The following is a 27,628-nucleotide window of genomic DNA, read 5'->3' as shown; positions in this document are numbered from 1 at the left end:
GACGAGGTGACGTGTCTCGTCGATGAATTTAACCCTATAAATAGCAAAAACCAGGATTTAAACATAGAAAATTAAGAAAAAATCACCCTCTCTCTCTCTCTCTCTCACTCTCTCCTTTAGGTTTCTCTCTCCTCTCTCTTCGATTTAGGCTCTGTCGCTCATTGGATTGATGATCTAAGGCCACCACGACGCTCCTGGGGAAGTTTTCTCCAAACCTGCTGGAGCGGATCGTTGGTGGAAGCAAGTTGAAATTCATCCCTGAGTTAAGGTAAGACTTTTTATGCCAAATTTGGTCTATTGGTAATTATAGGAAATGATATTCACGTGAAAATACCGAAGTTTAGTTCCGCGAGTTATTGTTTTCATGGAGTTGAACGGGGAACCCTGCGAGTGCAGGACTGAAAATTTTAGGGGGTTTCTTTCAGTGTCTGGAAGGGAATAAACTAAAGCAGTTATTTTCTATGCAAATTATTATTTTTTATCAGTAAATTAATTTTCAGGAAAGCATGTATTATATCCGTGTATAATGAAGGAAATGCACATTTGGGAAAATACTGCTATTATGTTGAAATGTATATATATGTATGAGATGCCAGAAATTATGATTTTAGAATATGAAGTATGGTTTTATACAGCAAATGTGTGGCATGAATATTACTTTATGTGAGAAGTATTATGATATGACTATGTTATGAAAGAAACATGTTTTCAGGAATATGAAATATTACAGTACAAAATGATGTTGAAAATACATGATAATTGATTTATTATTCAGAATGATATGTATGAGATATTTGGCACAAGATCATGATTGATAGCCGGCGCGAGGCCGTATTTTACATATGATTTCAGCGCGAGGCCGTATTTGTTAAATGTTCGGCACGAGGCCGTATTTATGAAATGTTCAGCACGAGGCTGTATTTATGAAATTATAGAAAATGCTATCAATCCATTTATGTTAAACGCTATATTATCATGTATTATATGTTATTAGAACCTGGATGTTAGTTTAGTTCATTTAAGGAGCACGATACTGTAGCTTATAGATTAGATATCTATGTTCAGATTGGTGCTAACCACCCCACAAGGGGATGGGAGATGGATAGTCGATGTGACTTTCGGTGTAGAGTTATAGACGTCCACCTGACCGTCCGAACCAGGGTGTGGCGGGCCAATCATACTTACAAATATTTTTGATTCGGCAGTGGTCGACCAACCATTGTCGAGTCCCGCCTTTGGGCTGTACAACCCGTCATGGGAGGTAATACATGACATCAGCTAGCTATTCATCTTGGGTATGTTTTCAATATTATTAGCTATACCAGATAGTTATGATTAGTATGATTTATTAGAAATATGAAAGTATATGTTTTTGAAGTTATTAAATGATGCATGATTTCTGGTATGAAGATTATACTGTATATCTATATTATCATTAAGTATTTATGTTGCCACACAGTTGTATTTAGTTTATTTCTCCTTACTAAGAAGTGTCTCACTCCCGAACATTAAATGATTTTCAGGAAACCTAGAGAGACTGACGGGTTAGGGCATTCGTTGAGTGAGTTGAGCTTCCATGCTAGAAGGGTAAGTGTTGATCTAGGATTAGGAGATTTTTGTATGATCTTAGGTTTATTTTGATGTTATGGAGATTGTATATAAACACAGTATTTTGGTGATGTAGTAGACTCTGGTATTATGTAATTATTGGTTGATGAATGTGATTTACATTTACTGCTGCCTAGGTTGCGCTGTGTATGACAAGTGTTCTCGCTACCCATAGATTCGGGTTGACTATTTTATTTATTATGTTTTATTATATGTTAAGATTAGCAACTCGTTACAATACCGATGAAAAATCATAGTCATGCTTCCGCCCCATGATGGGTTGTGCGGCCCGAAGGCTGGACTTAACCTTAGTTGGCCCACCAGAGTTAAATCAACCACATTCTACAGTCTGTAGGTCCAATTGGCTGTTCCCATACTAGTTTAGACTCCAGGGGGACACTATCCTTCCCAGCACAATCGACCATCCCATCTCCACACTCTATCTAAGACGTGTAGGTGCACTAGCGCTACCATACATATTCGCAATAGTACTGTGCCCTTTTCTAGTCCACTGGTGTTCTCAAACCATACATTATAATTTAACATTATTAAACACATGCAAAATAAGTCATATCACATTTTAATTCTTAATACATTTCCAATATTTCCTGCATCTCATACATATATCATAATTCAACACAGAAACTTCATTTTACTCATGCCACACAATTTAACAACATATATTCACACATTCACTGAAAATAAGCTAACTCATAATCATCGTTCATATACTGAAAATATACATTTAATTTCTTACATAATTAACCAGAAAATCTACCATTTTAACTTTTCATTTTCACAAATAATATCTAGTAGCACAACTCTAGGCTTAGAAATTTACAATTCAAAGGGCTGGCATTTCAGAACCCACATGAAAATAATACACATATATACATAATATTTCCATTTTTCACCAATTATTTCCTCAAAAATATTGATTTAATATATTTCCCTTACCTGGTTTCTTGAACTACGCCAGCAGGGACTCTAAAATGATGCATGTGGCGTTCACCCGAACCCTGATTCAAAAACCCTAATTTAATCAAATAAACCCCCAAATAACCTACTATTTCAACATTTTCTCAACTCATAAATCTCAGATAAACATTTTAAACCCCCAAACTAGGAATCCTAACCCTTACCTCAACTTTGGAGCGATTCCTGAAAAACCCAATTTAGAAATCTGCTCCACTAGATGTGTAGAGAATCTCCCCTAAAACACCATAGCGATTTCCGTTTGTTGATTCAGGCTGAATACCTGCCGGAATCGTAGAGAGAAGGCAGAGAGAGGCATTTTAGAGAGAGAAAAATGAAGAAAAAGTAATTTCTTCGCAGAGAAGCAACCTCAGATCTTCTTATACATGATGTTGCCACGTGGCTTCGTCGACGAGAAGATAGGGTTCGTCGACGAACCACAGAAGGAAATTCGTCGACAAGAAGATGTATTCATCGACGAAACCTAAAATTTGAAATTCACCCTCTTGGGATATCTTTGTCAACGAGGGACTGAATTTCGTCGACGATCTCTAGAAGGACACTCGTCAACGAACTTTGTCGACGAGGTCTACTATCTTTTTCTTTTAAATCTTCCCTTTTCCCTTATTATTTATTTATCTACTCTATTTATTATCTTTTCCTAATTATTTTAATAGTTATAATTTTTATGGTCTCTACAAAGATCCACAAAAATCCAAATTTAAGACTTGAAAATCATACTCCCAAACATAGTATACGAGAATAAAAAATATTTTTCTTAAAAAAAAATATTGTAAGGATTTTAATAGATTTTGTGGATGAGATGCTTGGGCACAATTCCACTGAAGTCCTACTTTTAGGAGACATTTATTTTTGGAGGTATAACCATAATACTTTTATCTAATATTGAATTACAATATTTTTTACTTATGATTTTGAAATAAATATATAATAAATATATTATTGACATTAAATTAAAGACTTTGATTTATGTAATCAAATGATTTATACTCTATACACTTCAGATTAAAATTAAAGGACATAACATATCTAAATATTAAATACCAAATAGTTAATATAATTTTGTATTCATATTTAGAGTCTAGTTCAAATTTAAATTAAAAATTTGGACTGAATTTATTACTTCATTTAGTTTTACTAGAAGCTCTAATTTGAGGAAGTCGTGAGATGACTAGACTGTCAACTCTAGAATGTACAACCATAGAATGAATACTAATAGTACTAGTATCAAAACTGAGAATCTAGATCGAGTCTTGCAATATTGATTGGGTTGATGATTAATAAGCATTTCATTTGGAAAAATTAAAAAAAAATTTATATCCAACTAATTTCATGTATCAATTAATTAAATGAATTGAATTCAATTTGTATGGATAAATTTTTACCCTTTTATCAGTTCTATATATTTGGTCTCTTAGGCAATCCATCTAGAAAAGTTTTATAAAAAGTTATTTGACTACACTTGATCATTTTCTCCTTAAATTTAATTCGACAAACCTATCAATCATTTCAACTTGCTAATTCCAACTTTGAAAAGGTGTTTTTTAAAGTGCATTCAAAGCTTAAAACTTGTGTTAGATCTTCTTCCATCTCGCTGTTCTAAGTAAGACAGATGAATCTATTGAAGACTTTGTCGATATATTTATTCCTAACTAATTTTCCCCTAAGCCAAACTGTTGGGTTTTCCCTCCTTGTGGGGCCCAACTATTGGAAAGAGTTTTTTTTTTTAATGGTCGTTGGATTCTCAAGGAAGCAGTACTCACCTTCAACACAAAAGGTCTCACACGCAGCAATAGTTGGCTGCCCCTTCATCTCCCTTTTTCTTTTATCTCCATTTTTCCTGCTTGCTGCCATTCCACTCTCTGATTTTCAATACAAGCTCCCTTTGCCTGCAGCCAGCATCAGTACCAGTTGTCCTCTCCATTTTCTGCAGCAGCTCTATCAGTCACTCCAACTCAAGGTGTTTATTATTAACAACATATTGGTATTTTGCTGGATGTGTTAATTTGTTTGGTTCTTTTGGGAGTTTTGTTTAGAATATTTGGTGAGGCTTTTTCATCTTACTACATTTATTTATACACTCTTGTGTATTTGTAAGGCTTATGCCTTTTGTATCCACTTTGTACAACATATTTGGTGATAGTGATTTGGACTGCCATGCCCCGTGGACGTACCTCAATATTTGAGGGAACCACGTTAAATTTATTGTGTCTTGTTTTTTTTATTTATTGTTTGCATTACACCATTGATTTACTTGTGGGAATTTGTATATATATTATATTTTTCCTAACAAGTGGTATCAGAGCCATGTTATTTGTACACATTAAATTTGTGTAAATCATGGATGGTAATGTTGGCTGTATGATTAGCTTCAATGGAAGCAATTGGGTAACTTGGAAAACAAAAATACAAGATCTTTTATTTTGCAAAGATTTGGATGGGTCTATTGAGGGTGATAGCCGAAAGCCTAAAGACATAAGTGATGATAAGTGGAATAGGCTTAATAGGAAAATCGTTGGTGTTATCCGGCAATGGATTGATATAGTGTTTTTCATCATGTTTGTTGGCCTTACAAAGTTTAACATCTTATTTTGATACTAACAAACAAGTAGAACTTAACATACTTTGTTTAAGTTATGTATTTTCAGGACTCAATGATGAATGCAAGGTTAAAGAATTCATGAAAGCTTATATTTCAAAGAAGGATGATTAATATGAAGCTTAAAGCATGGATTCAAAAATAGATTTAAAGATAAAACTTGAAAATCATGAGAGCATAAGGATTAAAGAGAACTTGATGAAAGCTCAAAGAAAGATGAAGCAAGTATAAAGACCTTAAGGAATTCAAGAATTGAAAATTTAAAAGAGTTTATAGGAAATTTCATGTAAGTACTGCAAATAATTTCAATATGGATATATGAAACTCGTAGTTTAATTTATTGGACCTAAATACCTTTTAACATACTTGTAAAATATTTTTTTAAGGTCAAACATTATTTCAAAAAGGTTAGAATCATTTTTGGAATGAAAAGCATCAAAAAGAGGATTTTCAAAATGCTGTTAATTTTTCTACATTTGCATTGAGGTGTATTTTTATCTATCAAAAACTCTTTATTTTAAAAAGTGTTCAACATGAAAGTTGTAGTATTTTCTTTTAGATTTTATTTGACACCAATATCATCAAATTTGGAGTTACACATAAAAATTTATGACTGAAAAGTAGAAGGGTACTCGAAGCTGACAACAACCAGTAGACTGCCTAAACTAGAACAGGCGCCTAGGTGGTCAAGCCAGGCGACTGGCTGTGTCCTGACAGGCGACTGCCACCCTACTACCCCTGCTACTTATTTAAAAATAACATGGTTGGCGACTGCCAAAGTGTGGCAGGCAACTGCCATGAATAGAATTTTTAAAAAAGAACCTCAGCAGAAACATTTTTTAAATGGTTTGCTTGGGGCTCAAACTTTGTGAAAACTTGGGGAATACTCTAAGTCACTTGGGGAACAAGTTACATACCTTTTAAAGTTTATAAATAAGCCTTAAAGATCATCGAATCAATACACCAAGAATTCAAATTCTGCAAAAATTCAAAATCTCTCTCAATTGCTCTCAAATTCTCATTGCTCTCTTTTGCTTTCAACTTGCACGAATTCAACTAAATTTTTTCTGATCTTCTTCCACCAGAATTGTACTACAAATTCTAAATCTTTCAATCATTGAAAAATTTAATCGGTGATATACTTCATTGAGTTTCAAGTTAATTTCCATATTGTTATTTACTCGGCCATTGGTTCCTTAATATATGCAATGGTTTGCACAAGACCGGATTTAGTTTATGCTGTTGGAGTTGTTAGTCAGTTTCTCTCTAATCCAAGAAAGGAGCATTGGTTAGCAATAAAATGGATTCTCCGATTCCTTAGAGGCACTTCAAAGGTGTGTTTGTGCTTTGGAAATGGTAAATCTATGCTCCATGGATTCACGGATGCCGACATGGCCGGTGAGTTGATTCTAGAAAATCCACTTCGGGTTATTTGATGATTTTTGTAGAGGGAGCTGTGGCATGGCAATCTAAATTGCAAAAATATGTTGCTCTATTTACTACGGAAGCTGAGTTTATTGCCATTACAAAAGCTTGCAAAGAATTACTTTGGTTGAAGAGATTCTTGAAAGAGTCGGGCATGGAACAAGAAAGGTATGTTCTTTATTGTGATAGCCAAAGTGCAATTCATTTGAGTAAGAATTATATCTTCTATTCAAAGTCAAAACATATTGATGTTAGATGTCATTGGATTCGGGATGTGTTGGATAAGAAATTGTTGGACCTTGACAAAATTCACACTAATGATAATGGTTCGGATATGATGACAAAAATATTGACTAAAGACAAGCATGTGAAGTGTCGAGTTTTGGCCGGATTGGTGGAGTTGCCTCCATAAGTTGGGAGGGGGAGATTTGTTGGGTTTTCCCTCCTTGTGGGGCCCAACTATTGGAAAGAGGTTTTTTTTTAATGGTTGTTGGCTTCTTAAGGAAGCAGTACTCACCTTCAGCACAAAAGGTCTCACGCGCAGCAATAGCTAGCTGCCCCTTCATCTCCGTTTCTCTTTTATCTCCATTTTTCCTACTTGCTATCATTCCAATCTCTGATTTTCAATACGAGCTCCCTTTGCCTACAGCCAGCATCAGTGACAGTCATCCTCTCCATTTTCTGCAACAGCTCCGCCAGTCACTCTTGTAACTTAAGCTGTTTATTATTAACAACATATTTGTATTTTACTGGAAGTGTTAATTTGGTTGGTTCTTTTGAAAGTTTTGTTCAGAATATTTGGTGAGACTTTTTCATTTTATTATATTTGTTTATACACTCTTGTATATTTGTAAGACTTATGCCTTTTGTATCCATTTTATACAACATATTTGGTGATAGTAATTTGGACCGTCGTGCTCTGTGAACGTATCTCAATATTTGAGGGAATCATGTTAAATTTCTTGTATCTTTTTTTTTTTTTTTGCATTATTACTTGTGAGAATTTGTATATATATAATATTTTTCCCAACACAAACTGCCCTCCCCCACAATCCACATTTTCTCACGATCCATATACTAAAATACTGAGTTCCTGGATCTGTAATCGTAGCAGTAGTGTTGGTACTGGTGGGGTCTTCTGCGTCAGCCCAGGTGAGCACCATTGACTTCCCTGACAAGGGCAGTCAAATACAAGCAGCTGCCGAGGGACAACCATGACGCGGTTTCAACTTTCATGGCTGTTTATCGTGAATGACCCATTACGCTTAAACATTCAATACAGCTGTGATCCTCAACACAATCTCTCTCTCTCTCTCTCTCTCTCTCTCTCTCTCTCTCTCTCTCACGCAAGCGCTCGGAGAAGTGAGGGAACACTTGGTTTTGTTAGATGCATTCAGAGACTGAATAAACTTGCTTTCTTCCTTCAACTAACAGTCAATACACTTTCCAGATCCTAAACCACTTCGACCCAGATTCAGAAATATCCTCAAGAATGTATTTTTGTTTGATATCTGAGCAGCTCTATTATCTTCCGTGAAGCTTCCAAGAGCATATTTCTTGATCTGTAGAAGTTAGATACATATTTTTTTTTGCGCGGGTCTAAATCTGGAAATATAACTTTTTGAAAAAAAAGGGGTTGGAGAATTCCCGAAATGGAAAGTTCAATAAACAGAAGAGTGGAGAAGAGAGGGTTTACACAGAGTGTGGAAGATGAAGATGGCAACATGCCGCCGCCGAAGAAGCCCAAATTGCCTGCTCTAGCTGGGTTTGTTTTCTGATTCTTATTGAATCTGTTATTGTTAATGGGTCTGCTAATTTGATTGCTTAAGGTCAACTTTTGTTTGTGGTTCTAGGAATGAGATTGGTTGCGTGTTCTTATAAATTTCTGCGTCGTTTGAGCATTGATTTTGTTTTAAGGCAACGAGTTGCTTATTTTCATTTGTTATTTTATTGGATCGTTTGATTCAATCGTTTGCAAATTTTCTTTCGAAATTTTGATATTGAATCACAGTAATTAAGACCCAAAATGGATTTAGATAAGAGTACATATGAATGAATTGAGAAACTTATTCTGAATCAAATTCTATGAGTCATATAATGACATTGCTTATGTGTTTGTATTTGTTTGTTGGTGCTAATGCCCATTAACCATGTAAATGTCCACAGATTTCTCTCTTCATCATCCACAATCCATCACATAGTTTTCACTCCCCCATGGTCCTGGTGGATTAAATACTGATTAGTTCTTTGTAGTAAGTTGTCATTCAATTCATGTATAAATCCATTGGTGGAGGTAATGGCAATGGGGTAAATAGTTCCATATTATACCATCATTATCATCTCTCTTTTTTTCTTCTTGCTTCTTTTCTTCTTATTGTCTTTGTTCTCTCTCTCTCTCTCTCTACATCGCAATCTGCAACCATCAATATCAAGCTCAGTTATTTGATTGCATTTTTTGGGAGCTTGTGGTCTGCTTTTAGTATGGATGTTTGATTGCTTGGCATAAAACAAGCCTGGCTGCATGTTACCAAGTGGTCAGAAGGAATTGAACTACTTTTAGATTTATAGTAATGGAGCTGACTTGTCACATTGCTTGGTTATTAACTCTTGAGTGAGAAAGGATAATTGCTAATATACCTGGTAAAAGAGTGTTGGTATTGGCAGGAAGAATTAAATGAGATCTCTGTGTAATTTTGTGTTTCGCTTCTGTAGTATACAAGGTTTTAAACTCATAGTTCCATGGATTTTTTACTTTGGACTAACCTAAGTTTGATCTTATGTCAGATTTGAAACTTATTTTATGCCCTCGAGGGTCTATTTTGATTGTCAACTTTCTTACTTTTTTTCTTGAATTTGATTAAAGTTATAGTTGTTGCTATTTTGTTGCGTTAACCTTTTTTAGTGTGCTTTTAAAATGATTGTATGTCATGTGTTTTTTTCTGCAGTGTAATTATGGAAGCTTTGAAGTTAGATAGCATGCAAAGACTTTGCTCATCTCTGGAGCCTCTTCTCCGTAGAATTGTGAGTTATAAACTCATTTTTACTACAAATCAAATGCTGCAAAACATAAGTTATAAGTTGTTGCAGATTGAAATTACTCTGTGATTGGGTGTGTTGATTGCAAAATTATGTGTTTTAATGTTAGCTGTTAAATGAGAAGAATTAACTCATTGCTAAACAATACCAAGACTGCTACTGCTTTTTCATGATATGTATTGCTTAATTATTATTATTATTATTATTATTTTCTGAAGAATGGTATTGTATTTTAAGTGCTTAGGCCTACTGTAAAATCACAGACTATGGAAATTGTATGTAAATTGTGCCTAATATATCATCTTCTTCATTGCATGTGTTGCTTTGGAACTAATTTGTTTGCTTGCTAACATATATTTTAATTATTAAATTTGAATAATGAACTTTACAAGTTTTAAGGGGAATTACTACGGAAATTTTGCTTCTCCATTTTGCTGTTCTCTTTTACATTGGTGATGCAAACTGTAGAGTTTTTATACTAAAGAAATGCAGTGGAGTAGCTTCTGTTTGTTACTTCAACTTGCATAGTCATATTCAACTATAAAATGCCTATAAAGTATCAAACTTTTTAATCCATTTTGCAAATCCTGTCTACAGTAGATACTTCATTCTTCTCTAAGCATTATCTTCTTATGCTTTGTAGCGCTTTTCTGTTGTTGAGTCAGCGTCTTGGCCATGATATCATATGTTTGCTTAAGGGATTTGGAATCTTTTTTTCCTGTGTGAAAATGATTACTGTTAGGTTTGTAATCTTTGTAATGTCTATTGAGGGAAATAGAAGAGTCTTTCTAAATCTTGATAATGACAAATTATTACTATATACTGGGAATTTTCAAAGTTCTTACCATCTTTTCATTGCAACTAGGTAATTGCTTATCTTGTAAAAGTCCATCTTATTAGAAGAGAAACATGAAATTGTCAATATTTTGCATGCTGGCTGTTGAAGGTTTTGTTTGACTGCACTGCTTAAGTGTTATTGTGGACACAGACATGGAAGGAAAGAATCAGTTGACTTGGAAAATTTAGCTGCCCCCGAGTATATGTAACAGGGATTTATGATCAATAGTATCAAACCGTCAATTGATGTGGAAAATTGCAAATAAATATGTTCTTCATTACATTACACCAGAAATTGTGCTTCAGTTGTTTTAATTATAATTGTACAGCATATCCTGGGTCTTCACCTTGTGTTAATACTGCATCTTTTATGGGAAAAATACAGGTGAGTGAGGAAGTGGAGCGTGCTTTAACAAAGTTAGGCCATGCGAAGATAGCTGAAAGGTGTGCTGCTACTTTTTTCTGTGGATTTCTTACCATTAGCATCTCTTTCTTTGTTGTTTCCATGAATATACAAGCTGTTAATTTATGACACAGAAGTGTTTATTTTTTTGGTGATTTTGCTTCTTGTTATTGTGCAAACTAAGTGGATTAGCTAGCTGGTCAATTAATGGAATCCCACAAATTGTACTGCATATGAACCACCAAGCAAAACAGAATGTGATGTAGATCAAGTTGTGGTATTTATGGTTTTGGACCAATTAGCAGACACTGGGAAACATAGGTCACAACTTGAAGTAAAATGTTATAAGGAATTGATAGAAAAATTCTCAACTTTAAATTAGATCAACCATCTTCTGGCATGTTATTTCTTATGATGCATCCTGCTTCTAATGCCAACCATTAACAAATTCCTGTCATTAACCAATTGCAAGTTTACGTATGGCAGATCTTCAGCACCAAGAATAGAAGGCCCAGGAGGAAAGAATTTGCAGCTTCTGTTCAGAACAAGAATGCCGCCTCACCTGTTTACTGGTGGAAAGGTTGAGGGAGAACAGGGAGCAGCTATCCGTGTTGTCTTGCAAGACCTGAACACAGACACTATTGTGCAAACTGGACCAGAATCAACTGCCAAACTGAATGTTGTGGTGCTTGAGGGTGACTTCAATGAGGATGGTGATGACGATTGGACCAGTGAGCACTTCCAAAGCCAGGAGGTAAAGGAGCGTGAGGGGAAAAGACCACTTTTGACTGGGGATTTACAGATGATCCTCAAAGATGGGGTAGGGACTCTTGGAGATCTCACTTTCACTGATAATTCTAGCTGGATAAGGAGCAGAAAGTTTAGACTTGGTGTGAAGGTTGCTCCTGGATACTGTGAGGGAATTCGCGTCCGTGAGGCTAAAACAGAGGCTTTTGCAGTTAAGGATCATAGGGGAGAATGTGAGTTTCACAACCTTTGCGGCACCTATATTTTGCTTGTGATTGCTCCAAAAACATTTCAAAGAATTTTTCAAAACAATATTTAATGAGCATTTTTACATATAAACGTAAGCCAAAATCGGAGGCAAAACTCCCTGTTGTAAATCTGTAAATGCGGTCAAGCTATGGTCAAGCCAGCATGTGGTAGTCTGTGGGTGCAATGCTCATTACAGTTGCAAGCCTGCCACTAGAATACTCAAATCTTTCAAGCCAAATCCTATTAGTAGGTGCGCTGCCATCAATTGTGGAAAAACAAAATGATTGAACAGCGAACTGCTCTCTTTTTTTAAGGGAAAATTTGTGGAGGCCTTTCTACATTATGAAATGCAGCATACTAGTTATTAATAATTGAGCAAGTGATATGATCACTGAGTCTTGGAGATCTTCTAGGCAAGTATTACTTTTGTCAACTGATTAAAAAGTAGTATCCATTGAGGACGGCCTGAGCAAATATGGGTATATATCTATAGTTGGACCATAAGCAATAACCCAGTTTCTCTGCATGTCCAGGTATGGTTTAGAACGTGTGCTTAAACATAGTCCTCAACATTTTGCTCTTTTTCTTGTTATTTGTTTTTTTACCTGATTTGAAAGTGTACCAAAACAGTTTGAATAGGTGACAAGCATCTAACTGCAACGTAGTGATTGGTTGTGGATCTAGTAATCTGTATTGTTCTCTTTTAGCAGATAAATCATACTCAACAGACTAAATAGGGCAGCAAATTGGGCGTAAGTGGATAATGGCAGTACAATTAAGTCCTTGATGAAATACTTATACACCTGCAAAATGTCAACTATAATGAAATACTATTCATTTCCATTTATAAATACTAACAGTGACTCCTAAAGTGAAATTTGTGTAAGTTGGAGCACTGTACTATTTGGTGGCTGTCAAATGTGACGCAAATGTCTATTTATCAAGATTAAGATTTGCAACATTAGCGTGTCAGGCCAAGAATCTAGCAACAGATTAGTAAAGATGTACTAAATTTCTTACTGCAAATCAGTCTGATGGTAACCCTCTTAATTTAAAATCAAAATTATGGCTCTTGATTAGGAAAGCTGAGTGCATGTGAGTTTGATGTCTTGCAATGGGTGACTGCATAAGAAAATAAGAGTTTTTGTTTCTCCTTTGCATGCCCTATTTTAAGAAAGTCCACTTCATCCATGTTTTGTATTCATCAGGCTGAAACCTGCCTAATGATCACTTAAAAGTCAAATCTATAATGCATAAGGTCATAGATTCACAACACGATTCATAACTTGATGCACGCCCCAAGTTTGGTGGTCGATCATTAATATGATGATACTGAGGTGTAACACATTGCTGCTAAAGTTTTAGCAATTATCTAGTGAAGATATTATAATCATAAAAATAAATCTTGTCATCTTGCAGTATACAAGAAACATTACCCACCTGCTTTGCGTGATGATGTTTGGAGACTCGATAGAATAGCAAAGGATGGAGCGCTACATAAAAAATTGCTAACGGCTGAAATTGTTACTGTTGAAGATTTCCTCCGGTGCCTTGTTAGAGATCCACAGAGATTAAGAAATGTGAGGATTTCTTCTCTCAGTTTGTTTTTTCATTTAATTAATTATTTTTTTCTTAATTGTTTATGAATTTTCCTCTAAACTTTGACATCTCTTCAGATACTTACTTTCAATTTTCCTCCCCCATTCTCCCTCTTTGTTTTTTGTTTTTTGGTCTTTATAATGCAGATCCTTGGGAGTGGAATGTCCAATAGGATGTGGGAGAATACAGTGGAGCATGCCAAGACGTGTGTTTTGGGTGGGAAGCTCTATGTTTATTTTGCAGATGACACTCATAGCACTGGTGCTGTCTTTAACCATATCTATGAGCTTAGGGGCCTTATTGCTGATGGGCAGTTTTTCCCTCTGGAATCACTTACCCACAATCAAAAGGTTGGATGCCATCTTTCAGAACTCCAACGTTTCTCTTAAATTAGAAATTATAGATCTTTTTTAGTTTTCAGGTTTGATTTTTACTTGAGAACCTAGGTGCAATGGTAAAGTAATCGCCTCTGACCTGGAGGTCACAGGTTCAAGGTGCGGAAACAGCCTCTTGCAAAAATGCAAGGTAAGGCTGCCTACTATAAACCCATTGTGGTCTGCCCCTTCTCACCCTGCATACGCAGGAGCTTTGTGCTCTGGGCTGCCTTTTGTGTTTTTGCAGTTCAATTTCTTAGAAAAATAGGATAAGAAATGAAAACTTGCATTCTTTCAAACTGGTTAGAGTTGGAATGAATGTGCCAAAATCCCAAATTCCTTAGCCCTGTTCAAGTCGTCTGCGTGCAGGACGATAACGATGGACTGATGGCCCTTCAGTTATGCAATTGTTGGGTGTCTGAGGACCATATGTTTTATATACCAGCACTTGCAGTTGTGTCTGAAATTGCATGATTTTTTATCTTAGTTTATTCTAGTCCTTCATGCTTTCTTTTATAAAATAACTGTTTGATAATTTGAGAGACAGATAGAGGAAAAAGGAACTTGTCAACCGTGTTTCATCTGGAACTTTTTTTTTTTAAATCTTGACAGATTTCTGTGGATTCTCTCGTGAAGAGAGCATATGAGAACTGGGGTCAAGTTGTAGAATATGGTGGCAATGCCTTGAACCCGGGGACTAGTAGTATAAATGGAACAAGATCATCAGCCAACAACCACCATGTGGTTGATCACTATTTTACAACAGCTCAGTGCAGGCCGCAGCAGTATATTGCTTCTGACCCGACGCTGCAATGCCAAAATGATGATAGCCAGCAGTCAATTCCTCATCTGATTGAATTCCCATTTGTAAGACATGATCCAATGAATGGTTTATCATTGACTGATCACCATGGAATGGTGCCAGGCAGCACGGACTACCGGCCAGTTGAAGCATCTACTGATGGGGATTCTTATATTTCAGCAGGAGATTATTCCCAACCAAGGGGTGGACAGGGATTAGAGGATTTCTACTCTGAAGAAATCAGGCTGAGGAGTTCACAGATGTTGGATAGCGATGATATGCAGAGGCTACTAATGACTGTTGGTATGGGTGTTGGTGTTGGAATGGGGCATGCTTTTGGTCATTCTAATGACGCTTCTTACTGTTATGATGTTCCATATGAGCCTCAGATGGATGGGATGGCGGTGCAAGACCGTGGCCGGAGCTCAGGAAAGGCTGTTGTGGGGTGGCTCAAGCTGAAAGCTGCACTGAGATGGGGGATATTTATAAGGAAGAAAGCTGCAGAGCGGAGAGCTCAGCTTGTTGAGCTTGACTAAAGTCAGTTTATGTATATTTATATTTACAAGGAACATTGCTTGGGTCTATTTTAGAAGATTTCCTGATTTGGTGCCTCCAAATTTTCAGCTTTGCTTAAATTTAACTGCAGTTAAGTTGGTGATATCCCTTTCTTTAATTCCTATCTTTTTGTTGTTGGCAGAAGGGGAAAATATTAACGAGGGGAAAAAATGAAGGGTGTCTAGGTTAAGTTTTTGGATACAATTTATTTTATCTGAAGATTGTGGATACAAATGAAAGTGTGATTAGTCATTTGTATAAAAATATTTTTAGTATTGTATCAAACTTCCTCGTCTTTAGAATTCTGTAAAACATGTTTTCTGTAAATTTAGATACAATTTGAAACTTTCAACCGTCTCTTCCTATTAGTAGCATTTTACTTTTTTTTTTTTTCCCACCTCTCATCATCACCATCGACAGTTGGCAGCTGCTGTTGCCACAGCTGGTCATTGTTGCAAACCACCACCACCCACCATGCTGCAGCTGCCCGGGCCCGGCGACCCATCCTGATTGTCTGAACAAATAAAAGTAGAACAAGGAAATGCTTTTGAACTATTAAACTTTAAAATCTTCAAAAAAAAACTAAAGTCAGATTGATTATCTAAACACATTTTTAAACACTAAAAATGCATTATACAACTTACACTTATTATTTACCAAGACAAATTTGGAGCAATGTTGCTACATTTATATTACCAATACACAAGCCCCATCCCCTCTTCAATTCCATGTCAAAGCAGGATGCCTCATCTCTATTGTATGATTCAGAAGAACATGGTAGAACAGTGCCCATGTACCATACCATCCCTTACCAATCATTTCATATTGTCATTCACATGAGATTTTGTAGCTCTTTTTTGATTGCTATATCAACCTCTAAATGCTCTTCCAGAATTAGTATTTTTGTTTCAGATGAGAAGAAAACAAGCCTATACAGTGTTGAAAACAAAAATTTATCTGACAAAAAAAATGACCATCCAGGCAATGTAGTGGGTTATGTTATGGCTACCTGGGGTTGGTCTTGTATCGATGTTTCTTTCCTAATGCAAAACAAAATCTTTTATTATTAAGTGGCAATTAGAATTCCGTGCCAAAAGAATCAGAGCAATACCATAGTGTACCTGCCAAATCTAAAAGAAGACAGCAATCTAAAAATTTTCACCTCTGCATCTTTTAGAGGTCCAAACTAGACTCTGGAATCCAAAACTAGATGCAAATGTTCGAATCAGACAAGAGGGCTTGTACTCATTGCAATGTTTTTGTTGCTCTCAATCATGAGATATGACAGAATCTTCATGGTAACCTAGTGCCATTCACACTAAGCTTGAGGGGAACAATGTAGTCTGCTGAAACAGTTGAGAAAGCAAACATACCAGCAGAGAAATGCATTTTAGGCTGACTAATGCACAATAAATAAAACTTCAAATATGCTATGGGTTAAAAACTAGCAATGGCATGATGCAGACAGATATGGTAAGAGCACCGGCCCAGGGGTAGAGAGGATTATAATTTCACACATACAAGTATGCCAGAGGCAAGACATCACATAAGAGAGAACAATAGGAGACAGGAAGTATCTAAAAGAATCACAGGAAATCAAAATTGAGTAAAATAGCAAAAACACAAGGAAGACTAAGAAGAGTCTTTGAACTCCTTTTGCATCAGGGCACTTCTGCTGTGCCAGCGTTTCTTCTCCTCTGGTGAAGTCAGCCCCCAAGAGCTCCTTCCAGAGTGGCCAAAAAGAAACAGAAGTACTTGGTCAGGGCTAAATTAAGTTCTAAAGACTTTTCATTGTCAGCAAAGAGAGACTTGTGCACCTACAACTGGAGCATTCGAAAGATAATTATATTGTGCTCAACTAAATAAGAGAATAGTCATATCTCGTTTTCTATTCTGGGTTGAGGACAATAAATATAGAAATTAAGAATCCTTTCTCTAAAGAAGAATGATAGCAGAACTCTTTCACCACTTTTGTTAAATCCTTATATAGAAATTAAGGATCCTTTCTCTAAAGAAGAATGACAGCAGAACTGTTTCACCACTTTTGTTAAATCCATCCTTCTGAATCACACCAAGGCTTCATAAAAAGCCAGGTTTTAGCCATCAGCAACAGTAGTCCAAATGCCTCAGCTCTTTTGGATCCCTAGTAACTCCAAAAGAAAATTCAATTCAAGTTACATCTGTAAATGAATCAAACTGTTGGGGTTGGGGATGGGGAAAATCCAAGGATGTAAGAAGTTGTTTTGTCACTCTTCCATCAACAGGAGTAAAGGAGATGTGGTGAGAATTAAAATTAAACAAGCATGGCCACCAAAAACTGCAGTCAGGAAATGAAATTGGCTTGGAGTAGAGCCAATAGAAGAAACTACATAAATAAAAGTAGAAGTTACAGAACACCTTGGGAAGTACACATATACTGTTGCAGCCTATCACTAAAGATTAGTGATTAAAAAAAAGTTTCATATACATGACCCCAGGGAGTAGGCATCAATACCAAATTCTCCATCCATTAATATTGTTTCACCTTGTTCCTGCAAAAAAACCAAATCTTATTTTAAAAGACTAGATTTTTTTTTTTTTTGAAAATAGAAAGTTTAACAAGAGTGGGATTTGAACAAATAGATAAGATTGTGATACACTATTTGAAATCACATAAATATTCAAAAAGAAAACAAAAATGTGAAAATTTGGAAATATCCATGCTGTTGAAGAAAAGGAGAAGCAAAGAAGACATTAATTAATCAACTACAAGTACAAGAATTGAGATTCAAGAATAAATTATGAGTTTTCCCCTTGTGTAATCAAAACACACATTAGGACCGCAATACTGCATTAAGTTATACATCATCCAATTACCAGCATCCCTATACTGACAATGGAAATCACAATGTGGAGCCACACTCCCAATTCCTAGTACTTCTTGCACCTTAGATCATGATGGTATGTACTCTGGATTCCCAAAGTGGCTACCTGATCTCTTAAATATTCAATCAAAAAAAGAAGGAAAAAAATTGAGGATACTAAGGAAATCAAATCAAATTCCTAATAGCACCACAAATATTTAGGTGTTAGGGCGTTATGTCGAAAAGCATTTCAAAGCACACCACAATTTGACATATGAACCAACCAAGCACTTCCAGGTGACTGGTGACCACTATTCAAGAAATGACTCTAAATGCAGCTTTGAATAAAAATAGCTATGTCAGAAATGGGTTTTCCTTCTGGGAACAAATATTTTTCAACTGGAAATAATAAACTACAAAACCAGAAACAACAACAACAACAAACCAAGCTTTGTCTCACTAGGTGGGGTTGGTTACATGAATCATTTTCTGCCAATTTACAAAATCATGGGCAATTTGCTCCAACAAATTTAGGGCTATTAAATCCTTACTATCTCATTCCAAGTTATTTTAAGTCTATCCTTACCCCTTCTATTGCCCCTCACATTAACTAACCCACTCTCCCTTACTAGTGCACTATTTGACCTGCATTGTAGATGCCCAAACCATATGAGCCGTACCTCCCTTATCTTCTATAAGAGCTACGCCTAACTTACCGCAAATATGTTCATTCATTATACCACTCATCCACCTATGCATTCTATCTCGATAACTTTTACTATTTAGATATGTTGTTTCTTAATCACCCAACATTTTGATCCATATAACATAGCTGATCTTACAGCCATCATATAGAACTTCCCTTTTAATTTTAAGGGTATTCTAAAATCACACAGCTCACTCGAAGCACATCTTCATTTTACCCAACCTACTTTAACTCTATACATTACATATTCTTCAATTTCTCCTTCAGCTTGCATAATAGATCCAAGGTATCGAAATCTACTAATGTTATTGATTTCTTGACCATCAAGTTTAACCACTTCTCTAATATTCCTCTTACTATGAATGAAATTACATTTCATATATTCTATCTTATTTCTACTCATCCTAAAACCTTTAGATGCTAAAGCTCCATAATGCTAACTTAGATTCTGCTTCACCCCTAGTTTCATCAACCAAGACAATATCATTTGCCATACACCATAGAACCTTATTTTGGATACTCCCCGTAAGTTCATCCATGACTATAACAAAAGATATTGGCTCAAAGAAGATCCGTGATGTACATCTATTGTCATAACTTAAAACCACCGTGCAATGAACAAGAAGACACTTGACATACCCAATGATCAAAATGCGCATAAAAGTACTGAGCCTTAATTTCAAGGTAATTCTTCCTAATTTAAAATTTTCAGGCGTTTAAGAAAGAATGAAAAATTTTGGTAGCAGCCAACAATTATAAAAATTTTACTATCTACTCACTAGAGTTGAAAAAACATTTTCATATAGACATGGCTAATTGTCTGTGTATGTCCAAACATTTTATTTCTTGGACAGGCATCTGACTTGTTAGGGTGTGTTCAAAAGTTTCAAAAAAAAAAAAAAAATTCATTTAGACATTTCTTCAACCCTTCTTGAACAATCCTGGTACATATAATGGAGACTCTGCAAGACAATTTTCCCTTGCAACTTCGACTAACAAAAAATAACTACTGTAACAGAAAAAAAAAATTATTTAACTAATCTATTTTACAGAAGAGAGTGATCTGGCTAGCATTCATAGACTGAAATAGCTTTATTTGTTATCTGGCTTGAATGTCTTAATAGAGAATTGGAGCATTATTTTGGTCCAATGTTTGGAGATCCCAACAGCAGTTGTTAGTCTTGAACATGACAGATTTAGCTTAGCAATTGAATTTCTAAACTTGTGGAAGTAGGAAAATAAAGACAAATAGAAATTTATAGCTAAAAGGGACCCCCTCCGAAGCCAAATTATGTGGACATCTGAGAGAGTCAGAGAACCATGAGTATAAGCCAAATCTCAGGATTGACTGATACAACAACCCTATCAGAGAACCATGTTGACACTCCCACAATGGCTTATAGTGCCTGAATATGTTAAGCATCCACCAAAATATTAAAATACGACTCCAATACAATATAAAATCAAAAACATTGGGTAAATTTTTTTTTTAAAAAATTGCTATAAAAATTTTTAAGACAATGTATTATACAAACTGAGAAAATGTCTACAGCAAATGTAAAACAAAAGCATGAGCTCCATATTTTAGTTACTATTGGTAAAGAATATGCCCTACCTAGCATTGCAAAGTACATCTTTCCCACTCTCACTGAAGTCATCACAAGACTCATCAATTGCTTTCTTGTTTCTAGGTCACTAATGTTGCCCAATTTACAGAGGAAAGTGCTGTTAGGGCTAAAGAACAGGGGGTGCAGTGTAATTCAGTGACACATCAGGGGCTTGCAGTATAATATACCCATCTATTTATTTTATTTTATTTGCTAATTTCTGACTCATTCTCTCTTTTTTCCCTTACATAGATCAATCTCGATTAGCTAATGCCATGATAACAATACACAAGTATTTATTTTTTGCAATATTCACAAGAGATGCATTAACTAACAAATTGATATTAACAATTTTTTGTTAAACAAATTTCATTTTATTTTCTAAATATTAGTAATTTGGAATTTCTTGTCTATGTTGTTCAACTTCAACCTTCTTTTATTTTCTATTTTCTAACACATTCTAGATGTACGTATCCCCCTTTTTAACAAATGAGTTTTGTGATTATTATAACATTGTAGTTTTATGGCTTAGGTTACATAATATGACTATGTAAGTCATTGAAAAAATATGGTATAAAGTACTATATTTTTAAGGCTTCTTCTAACAAAATAATGGAACTTGTAAAATTTATTATAAATTTTATGTGCCTAATAGATTAGTAGTGTATGTTGTATTACAAGCCTAATTCAGTTTGTTTCATTAATTTCTTATCATGTATATGATTAATCAATGATAAGTATATATTTTTTGTCACAAAATAATGAAAAGTGAAAAAGAAATTAAAATTTTCTCTTGATAGCATTTTGAGGCCAATAAAATTTATTACACTCACTACAATCTCATAGGTTGAACTAAAGAAATATTGAAAATACAATAAGAATCTTCTTAGAATGGGCAAGGGGCTTAAAAGTTTTGACATGCAAATCTACCAATATAGACAGGGTTGTGCTGTGCAAGCTCGAAAAAAAAAATTTCACAGCAGCCACACCTACCTCCTGCTAGCTTCTGGCTACAGACGCATTCTTTTTCTATACATGTTACCACTATACACTAAGCTAAGTACTACCACTATTTAAATCAAGATTTCTTAGCTACATTTTGGGGATAGGTTCCACTATTTATGAGCTAAAAATGCTTCCCATCAAAGGATTTATGACCACCTGTGTGATCACCAGAACAGATGTCCAAATCTTCCAAACAGAATGATAAAGTTGGGATTCACTTATAATTATTCCCACATAAATAAAAACATATGAGAGGAATGCTTGAAGGAAACAAATTCAACTCAAGGCAGTTAATATGGGAAAGAAATCTCAGTATTATGTATCCAACAAACCTATAAAACTAGGATTCACTGAAAACTTCAACCAATGTCCTTGAATGACTCAATATTTAGATAGATAATGAAAACATTGCTCCAAATCCAAGCACCCAAAAAAAAAAAAGTAGATGGCATATCTTAACGATAATAGGATCCATCATCCATGGGTTTCTTTTCCTTTTCTTCTGAGACATGGTGGTGGTAGGGTTTTGTTAACTGGCCAGTTAAATAAGCAGTAGGATTGCCAAACCGACTTTTCAAAATGCATCATCATATAAGTTTAAAAAGATTAAAAAAGATAACACTTGCATGAAAAGCATCATCATTGGCAAATTAGATATTATGAAAATGGATTCATGTCCCGTTTTGACATGGAAAGTCAAAACACTGCAACTACACATGCACCCCTAAACATCATGCATTTTATCACTTCTTGCTTTGTGTGGTTGCGCCATAGACATAATTCAATACACAAGACTAGTGGTGATGAAAAGATGTGAGATTCAGGTAGTAAATATAGAATTTTTGAAGTCAAAAAAGCATATCTTTTGGTTAACTCTGGTCATGCTAAAGAAACACTTTAATATCATCAGACTCTGGTTGAAGTGTAGCATGTCTCTCATAGGATGAAATAAGGAAGTAAACATAAAAGATTATGGTGAATAGATTCATCATTTCCTCTGCCCAAAGAAGTAAAGCACAGAAACTGAATTTTTTTCAATCATAAGCTGAAGAGACTCATTGTATGCATTGTCTATTTATGGTTTACTACTACTGGAAAAATACAAACAAAAATTCAGTTGAATCACCAATGAGTTTTTTAAACTGGCAAGGTAAAGATAACAAAGAAGAAAACAATGACAAATAATTAACACCTTTTCATATATGTACTCCACACTAGGCTACATAAACATCAAAACCGAGAGTCTTAGTTTTCATGCTTCACTCAAACTAATATACCATGCCAATTCTAGAATTAGGGCATGAAACAAAAGATTTTTTGCAATAGATTAAGAAAGTTGAGCAAAACATGTAATCATACCCTTTTGATCATAGCAGCCATTAGATCTTCCAGTGATTCACATCTGTTCCGAAGAAAATCGTCTTGTGACTTTCTTTGTTCCAAGAGGTAGTCTTCGTTTGACCTGATTTTTGGGTCCATAGCTAATTTATCTATCTCACTTTGCTGCATGGGAGGTAGAGCACCACTATTCAATTGGCCACTCAAAGACATATCCATCTTTCTATTGCTGGCAGCATCTTTTTGGTCCAAGCTCTGGCTCAAGGAACCCACAACACCACTGGCAGGAACAAGAGAGTTCAAAGTGCTGAAAGTATGATCTGAGTGAAAGGTATAATCTTTCCTGCATTCTTCCCATCTTTGTGCTGGTGCAAGGTTAACATTCTGAACAACATTATCAAGCAAACCTGCTTGGCATTGCATGTCTCCTCTTGAGTTCCCAAATGGTGTTGAAACTGCACTGGTAGAGGTAAAATCAGTTGAGCTGTTCACAATATGTGGTCCTATTGAAGAAATATTGTCCATCAAATTATTAGGAGATAACTGACTGTTATTGAATTGTTCACTCAGTGGAAGAGGATTTGATTGAAATTTAGGTAACTGAACTGCACTCTGCCAGTTTTCATTAATACTACCATGATCCAGAAAATTAGAACCATAGGTGCCAATCTCGTGAGGTTCCTGTTTCAGAGAAGCGCCTTTTGGAGATGCTTGATTTACAAATTCTACCCTACTTAATGTTTGTTGCGGATTTCCATGTAACAACAAAGGGTTGTTGGGGACACTTGGTAGAGAATTGCTTGAGCTACTAACAGTCATTCTGGTGCCTGAGATGCCATTGGCAACAGTAAAAACTGCTGGATCATCAATGGGATTGAAATCTCTGATATGGGGAATGCACTTGCTCTGTTGCAACTGGTCAATCTCCAATGTTGCTGAAACCCCTGGAAATATACTTCCATTTTGGTCGGCAGACAAAGTCACTGGCTGAAGCTTAGCCAATGTATTCATTGAGTTGCTTGAATTTTGAGTGTGACTTGATTGTATCATTCCGGGAGAAGTAAGCCCATGCAGGTTCATACCAGAGGCGGTATTTAATCTACCAAGCATACCGCCATGTGGATATGATGGCAAAGCAGTATTAGAAAGCCTTCCTGGTCCAGCCAAGGCACGAAAATCACCAAATCCATTTAGTGAAGTCACACGCAGATATGATGTATCTTTGCCCCCAAGTGCAGCAACTAAGTTAGCTTGCTGGGAAGCTGCAGAACTGATCCTTTTCAGGTAAAGCCTATATTTCTGCAACACAATATAAGCCAGTAAGATTCCACTGTAAACATTGTGAAACAAATCTGGATCTCTCAGAAGTCCAAAACAAAGCATGACTTCTTTGTGCGTATACATAATATAGGACACATGACCCAACTGTCATGTTGAGCACACAAAATAAAACTAGAATCCCCAAATAGCTTAAATGAATGCTATTTGTACTTCAAGAGTCCCCGTTGTTAATAAAGATGGGTGCTCCTAATAAAGAAGTTGCAAGGTCATAGTACCATGACCTGTTCAATAATCCATCACTTGCACTACCAAGTAAATCATTTACATATTCAGGCTTAGTTTATGATGGGACTATTGTTTTTTTTTTAATTGAAAACAGGATTTAGGAAGTCTGCTAATAATAGGAATACTTTAACAAAGATAACATTTAGTCTGTTTTTATGCAATGCTTTCCCCTCAATAAATTCATTTTTGAAATTTTCCCTAAGGAACCATGGCTATTCTTGTGAAATTTTTGACATTTGCAATAGCTTCTTTAACATTTAAAAGTATTATTTCCAAATCTGCAAATTTGGAAGAAATTCCTTTTTTCCCAGGAATTCAGGGGTTCCAAGCAGAAAGTTACGAACAAAGTAAAGAAGGAAATGGAGCGTGCCTGCAGATGACTTGCTACATTTTCCCTAGTGAGCCCCTCCACATTCATGAGGTCAAGAATCCTCTTAGGAAAAGCCTCTGCAATAGAAACAAGAGGGAAAGGGGATGAAAACATTAGGAATGGGAAACTTCAGATACAACATGTTATTTATCAGCAGTCAACGACTCACTATCAACGCCCAACTGATTAACTGCAGCAACAAACTTCTTGTGCAAGTCCACTGACCAAACAACGCGAGGCTTCTTCTGGGATGATGGATCATCATTCTCTTGTGCATTCTCTTTCCCCTCTTCTTCCTCATCCTCATCTTGGTCCTTCCGTTTTCTATTGTGTTTCCCATTCTGATCAGCATTACCTGCGGATGCAGGTCCTTGTCCACCTTCTCCAGCACTATGGTGACCCTTTTCTTGATTCAAACATTTGTTCTGATTCTTTCTCCGGATTACATGTTGCCATATGTTCTGCAGCTCTTCAATACGAACAGGTTTTAGCAAATAGTCACAAGCACCATGAGCAATCCCTTTCATCACAAATTTGGTATCACCGTATGCAGACAACACTGTGGACATGTTAAGAAATCAGAACAAAGTTAAAAGCATATTAGCTTAAGTTTTAAAGAATTGTTATATACTGCACAAGCTGTACAATCTTCTGTGGGTAATTAAAGAAAATCCCGAGGACTTGTACAAGTTTGCAAATGAAATCACTCCTTTTATACAAACAGGAAATTAATCTTTTTTTCCTTTTTCTCATGTTTTTAAAGAAATGTTTTTCCTTTTGGAGGGGGGATCATGCAAAGAACAAAGTAGGGAGACTCCTGACAAGGGCTTTTTGCTTACTGATGACAGGTAGGTCCATTTCGAGCCCCACAAGTTCAAGGAGCTTAAACCCATCCATGTCCGGCATTTGAACATCACTGATAACAAGGTCAAACTTGTTCATGTTCTCCCTTAACATGTTCAGTGCCTTGACCGCTTGATTGGTTGTTGTAACTGCAAAACATAATTTTGCCAACAAAGAAGCAGAATAAATTCGACAGCCAAAAGCATAATTGCAATCATTTTTTACCAATACAATTATAATCTAATATCAAAAATATGATATTGATGAGAAAACCAGTATATAACAGTTCAAAACTGCTCAGCCAATGCTAATAAAATCAAAATTAAACTACAATAAATCAAAATTCAAGGAGACAAATCGAATACGCATGATCACAATCTCTCACATGAACCCAAATTATTTTCAACGATTCACAGAAATTCTCAAGTGAAAACTGGGAGCAGGCATGGGATCAAATCAATAATCTGACGAAACAGAGCAAGTAACCAAATATCAACAGAATTTTAATCGAAGTTGGAAGAAAACAAATGTAAACGTTTCATCTTTGAAGAATCAAATACGAATCCATGAGGACGAGAACGCGTGTGTGTGTGTGTGTGTGTGTGTGTGTGAGAGAGAGAGAGAGAGAGAGAGAGAGAGAAGAGCGCTCATACCATGGTACTGGCATTTGCGAAGCAGAGCCTCCAACACCTTCAAACAACCTAGGTCGTCGTCCACCGCAAGAACACGCATGCCCACAGGAAACCTGTCCTTCGCTCCATCTTCGCCCGCCAGACAACCCCTACCCTCCTCCACGGTCATTCTTGAGCAACAATCTCGAAGACCCAGATAAGAAACACCACAAACGAACAAGAACCGCAAAAACAAAATCACAAATGCTATAGTCTCAGGTCCGGAAACTCTCGTTTCTCGCCGATCCCAGAAAGCAAAAACACGAAATTTGGGAGATATCAAGAGCAGAAAAAAGTGGGTAGTGAGACAGACAGAGACTGGCAGCAAGCAAAGCAGTTCACTCCTACAGTGACGGAGAAAGATTGGCCGATCGATCCTTCTCAACCCAACAGAACAGAAGCCCAATTGTGTTCTAGCACTCCAACTCTCCCCTTCCTTGTCTGCAACTGCAACTGTCTTCAGCTTTTTCTCCTCACAGACCACACTAACCTTTTCCTTTTTTTATTTGTCTATGATCATAGACTTTTGTTTTATATTGATTATTATCATGATACATACAACCCTCTCTCTCTCTCTCTCTCTCTCTCTTCTCAGAGTCCAGCCTTTGATCAATCTGGACCATTCATTGCTTTCATGGCATAAGCCATTGAATCTGCAGTAAAACTTGAACTGGGTCTCTTTAGAAAATGAGATCTGGTATAGAAATTTAAGGTTCAAGGGTGAGTGAGAATGATGGATCTTAGTTCCGTAATCGGTATCACAGATTTGTGAAGAACTCTATGAAGGGCATTACATAGAAACGAGGAAGCATATGCAGTAAATTTATCTTCAAAATATTTCACAGAATCTCTTAATTACTCAGGTCTTTAATGTTAATGATGTTATCATTGTCCATTTGTGGGATTTGATTTACTCCCCCCCACACCAAAGAATCCTCCTCTATTTTTGGAAACCTCCATGATTTTAGCTCTCTCTCTCTCTCTCTCTCTCTCTCTCTCTCTCTCTCTCTCTCTCACTTTTTTTTTTTATTGTGGGAGCTTATAAGTCACATGTGCATAAACCATTTAAAAACTTTATATGGCATAGAACATGTGGGTGGTAGAATTTTTTTTTCTTTAAAAACAATTACATGAAAGTGCATGCTAGTGCATCACTTCACACTATTAGTCCAAGAGGCATCATATAGTTTTCCTAACCTAAGTAAATAGATATAAAATCATTGATAAGGATCGACACATAAAGTCAAATTGATATTGCCCTAGAGGAGTATCGTACTATTATCTACTACAATTAAAGGATGTATCGTTTTTTTATGTATATTCGGATTTCAATTCTTAAATATATTTGATTTTCCTTTTTGAAAAAGAAGATGACGATGAAATTGCAAGTGAGCTTGATAATAAACCAGCAAACCCTCTTTATATATTGTTTATACATTATAATTAAGT

General features: G+C 35.9%; 2 protein-coding genes across 4 annotated transcripts; one reads left to right on the top strand and one right to left on the bottom strand.

Annotated features, from left to right (window-relative positions):
- The first annotated feature begins 7,654 nt into the window (after positions 1 to 7,654).
- Positions 7,655 to 15,515, top strand: LOC131157496 (calmodulin-binding protein 60 E-like). Its single transcript, XM_058111700.1, has 7 exons — positions 7,655 to 8,393; positions 9,574 to 9,649; positions 10,887 to 10,945; positions 11,391 to 11,884; positions 13,320 to 13,480; positions 13,646 to 13,849; positions 14,486 to 15,515. The coding sequence occupies exons 1-7, from the start codon at positions 8,281 to 8,283 to the stop codon at positions 15,209 to 15,211; spliced, it is 1,833 nt and encodes a 610-aa protein (XP_057967683.1). The 5' UTR covers positions 7,655 to 8,280; the 3' UTR covers positions 15,212 to 15,515.
- A 1,978-nt stretch (positions 15,516 to 17,493) lies between these two features.
- LOC131157495 (two-component response regulator ARR12-like) lies at positions 17,494 to 27,025 on the bottom strand. Of its 3 annotated transcripts, none has more exons than XR_009137274.1 (7): positions 26,162 to 26,944; positions 25,505 to 25,657; positions 24,835 to 25,224; positions 24,666 to 24,742; positions 22,751 to 24,028; positions 17,628 to 17,761; positions 17,494 to 17,547 (listed from the first exon to the last, which is right to left on the bottom strand). XR_009137274.1 is itself a non-coding variant. In XM_058111699.1 (7 exons), exons 1-7 carry the CDS (start codon positions 26,307 to 26,309, stop codon positions 17,690 to 17,692), a joined length of 2,025 nt encoding a protein of 674 aa, XP_057967682.1. In that variant the 5' UTR covers positions 26,310 to 26,942; the 3' UTR covers positions 17,558 to 17,689. The 3 variants fall into 3 exon arrangements, 2 of the variants coding, with proteins under 2 accessions (XP_057967682.1, XP_057967680.1); XM_058111699.1 differs by lacking the exon at positions 17,494 to 17,547 and having other exon boundaries at positions 17,558 to 17,761; positions 22,751 to 23,184; positions 23,278 to 24,028; positions 26,162 to 26,942; XM_058111697.1 differs by lacking the exon at positions 17,494 to 17,547 and having other exon boundaries at positions 17,558 to 17,761; positions 26,162 to 27,025.
- Positions 27,026 to 27,628: the final 603 nt, after the last annotated feature.

The sequence above is a fragment of the Malania oleifera genome, chromosome 6, assembly GCF_029873635.1.
Source record: "Malania oleifera isolate guangnan ecotype guangnan chromosome 6, ASM2987363v1, whole genome shotgun sequence".
NCBI classification, from domain to species: domain Eukaryota; kingdom Viridiplantae; phylum Streptophyta; class Magnoliopsida; order Santalales; family Ximeniaceae; genus Malania; species Malania oleifera.
Note: the sequence above shows the minus strand (reverse complement) of the source record. Positions and strands in the feature narration are given on the sequence as shown.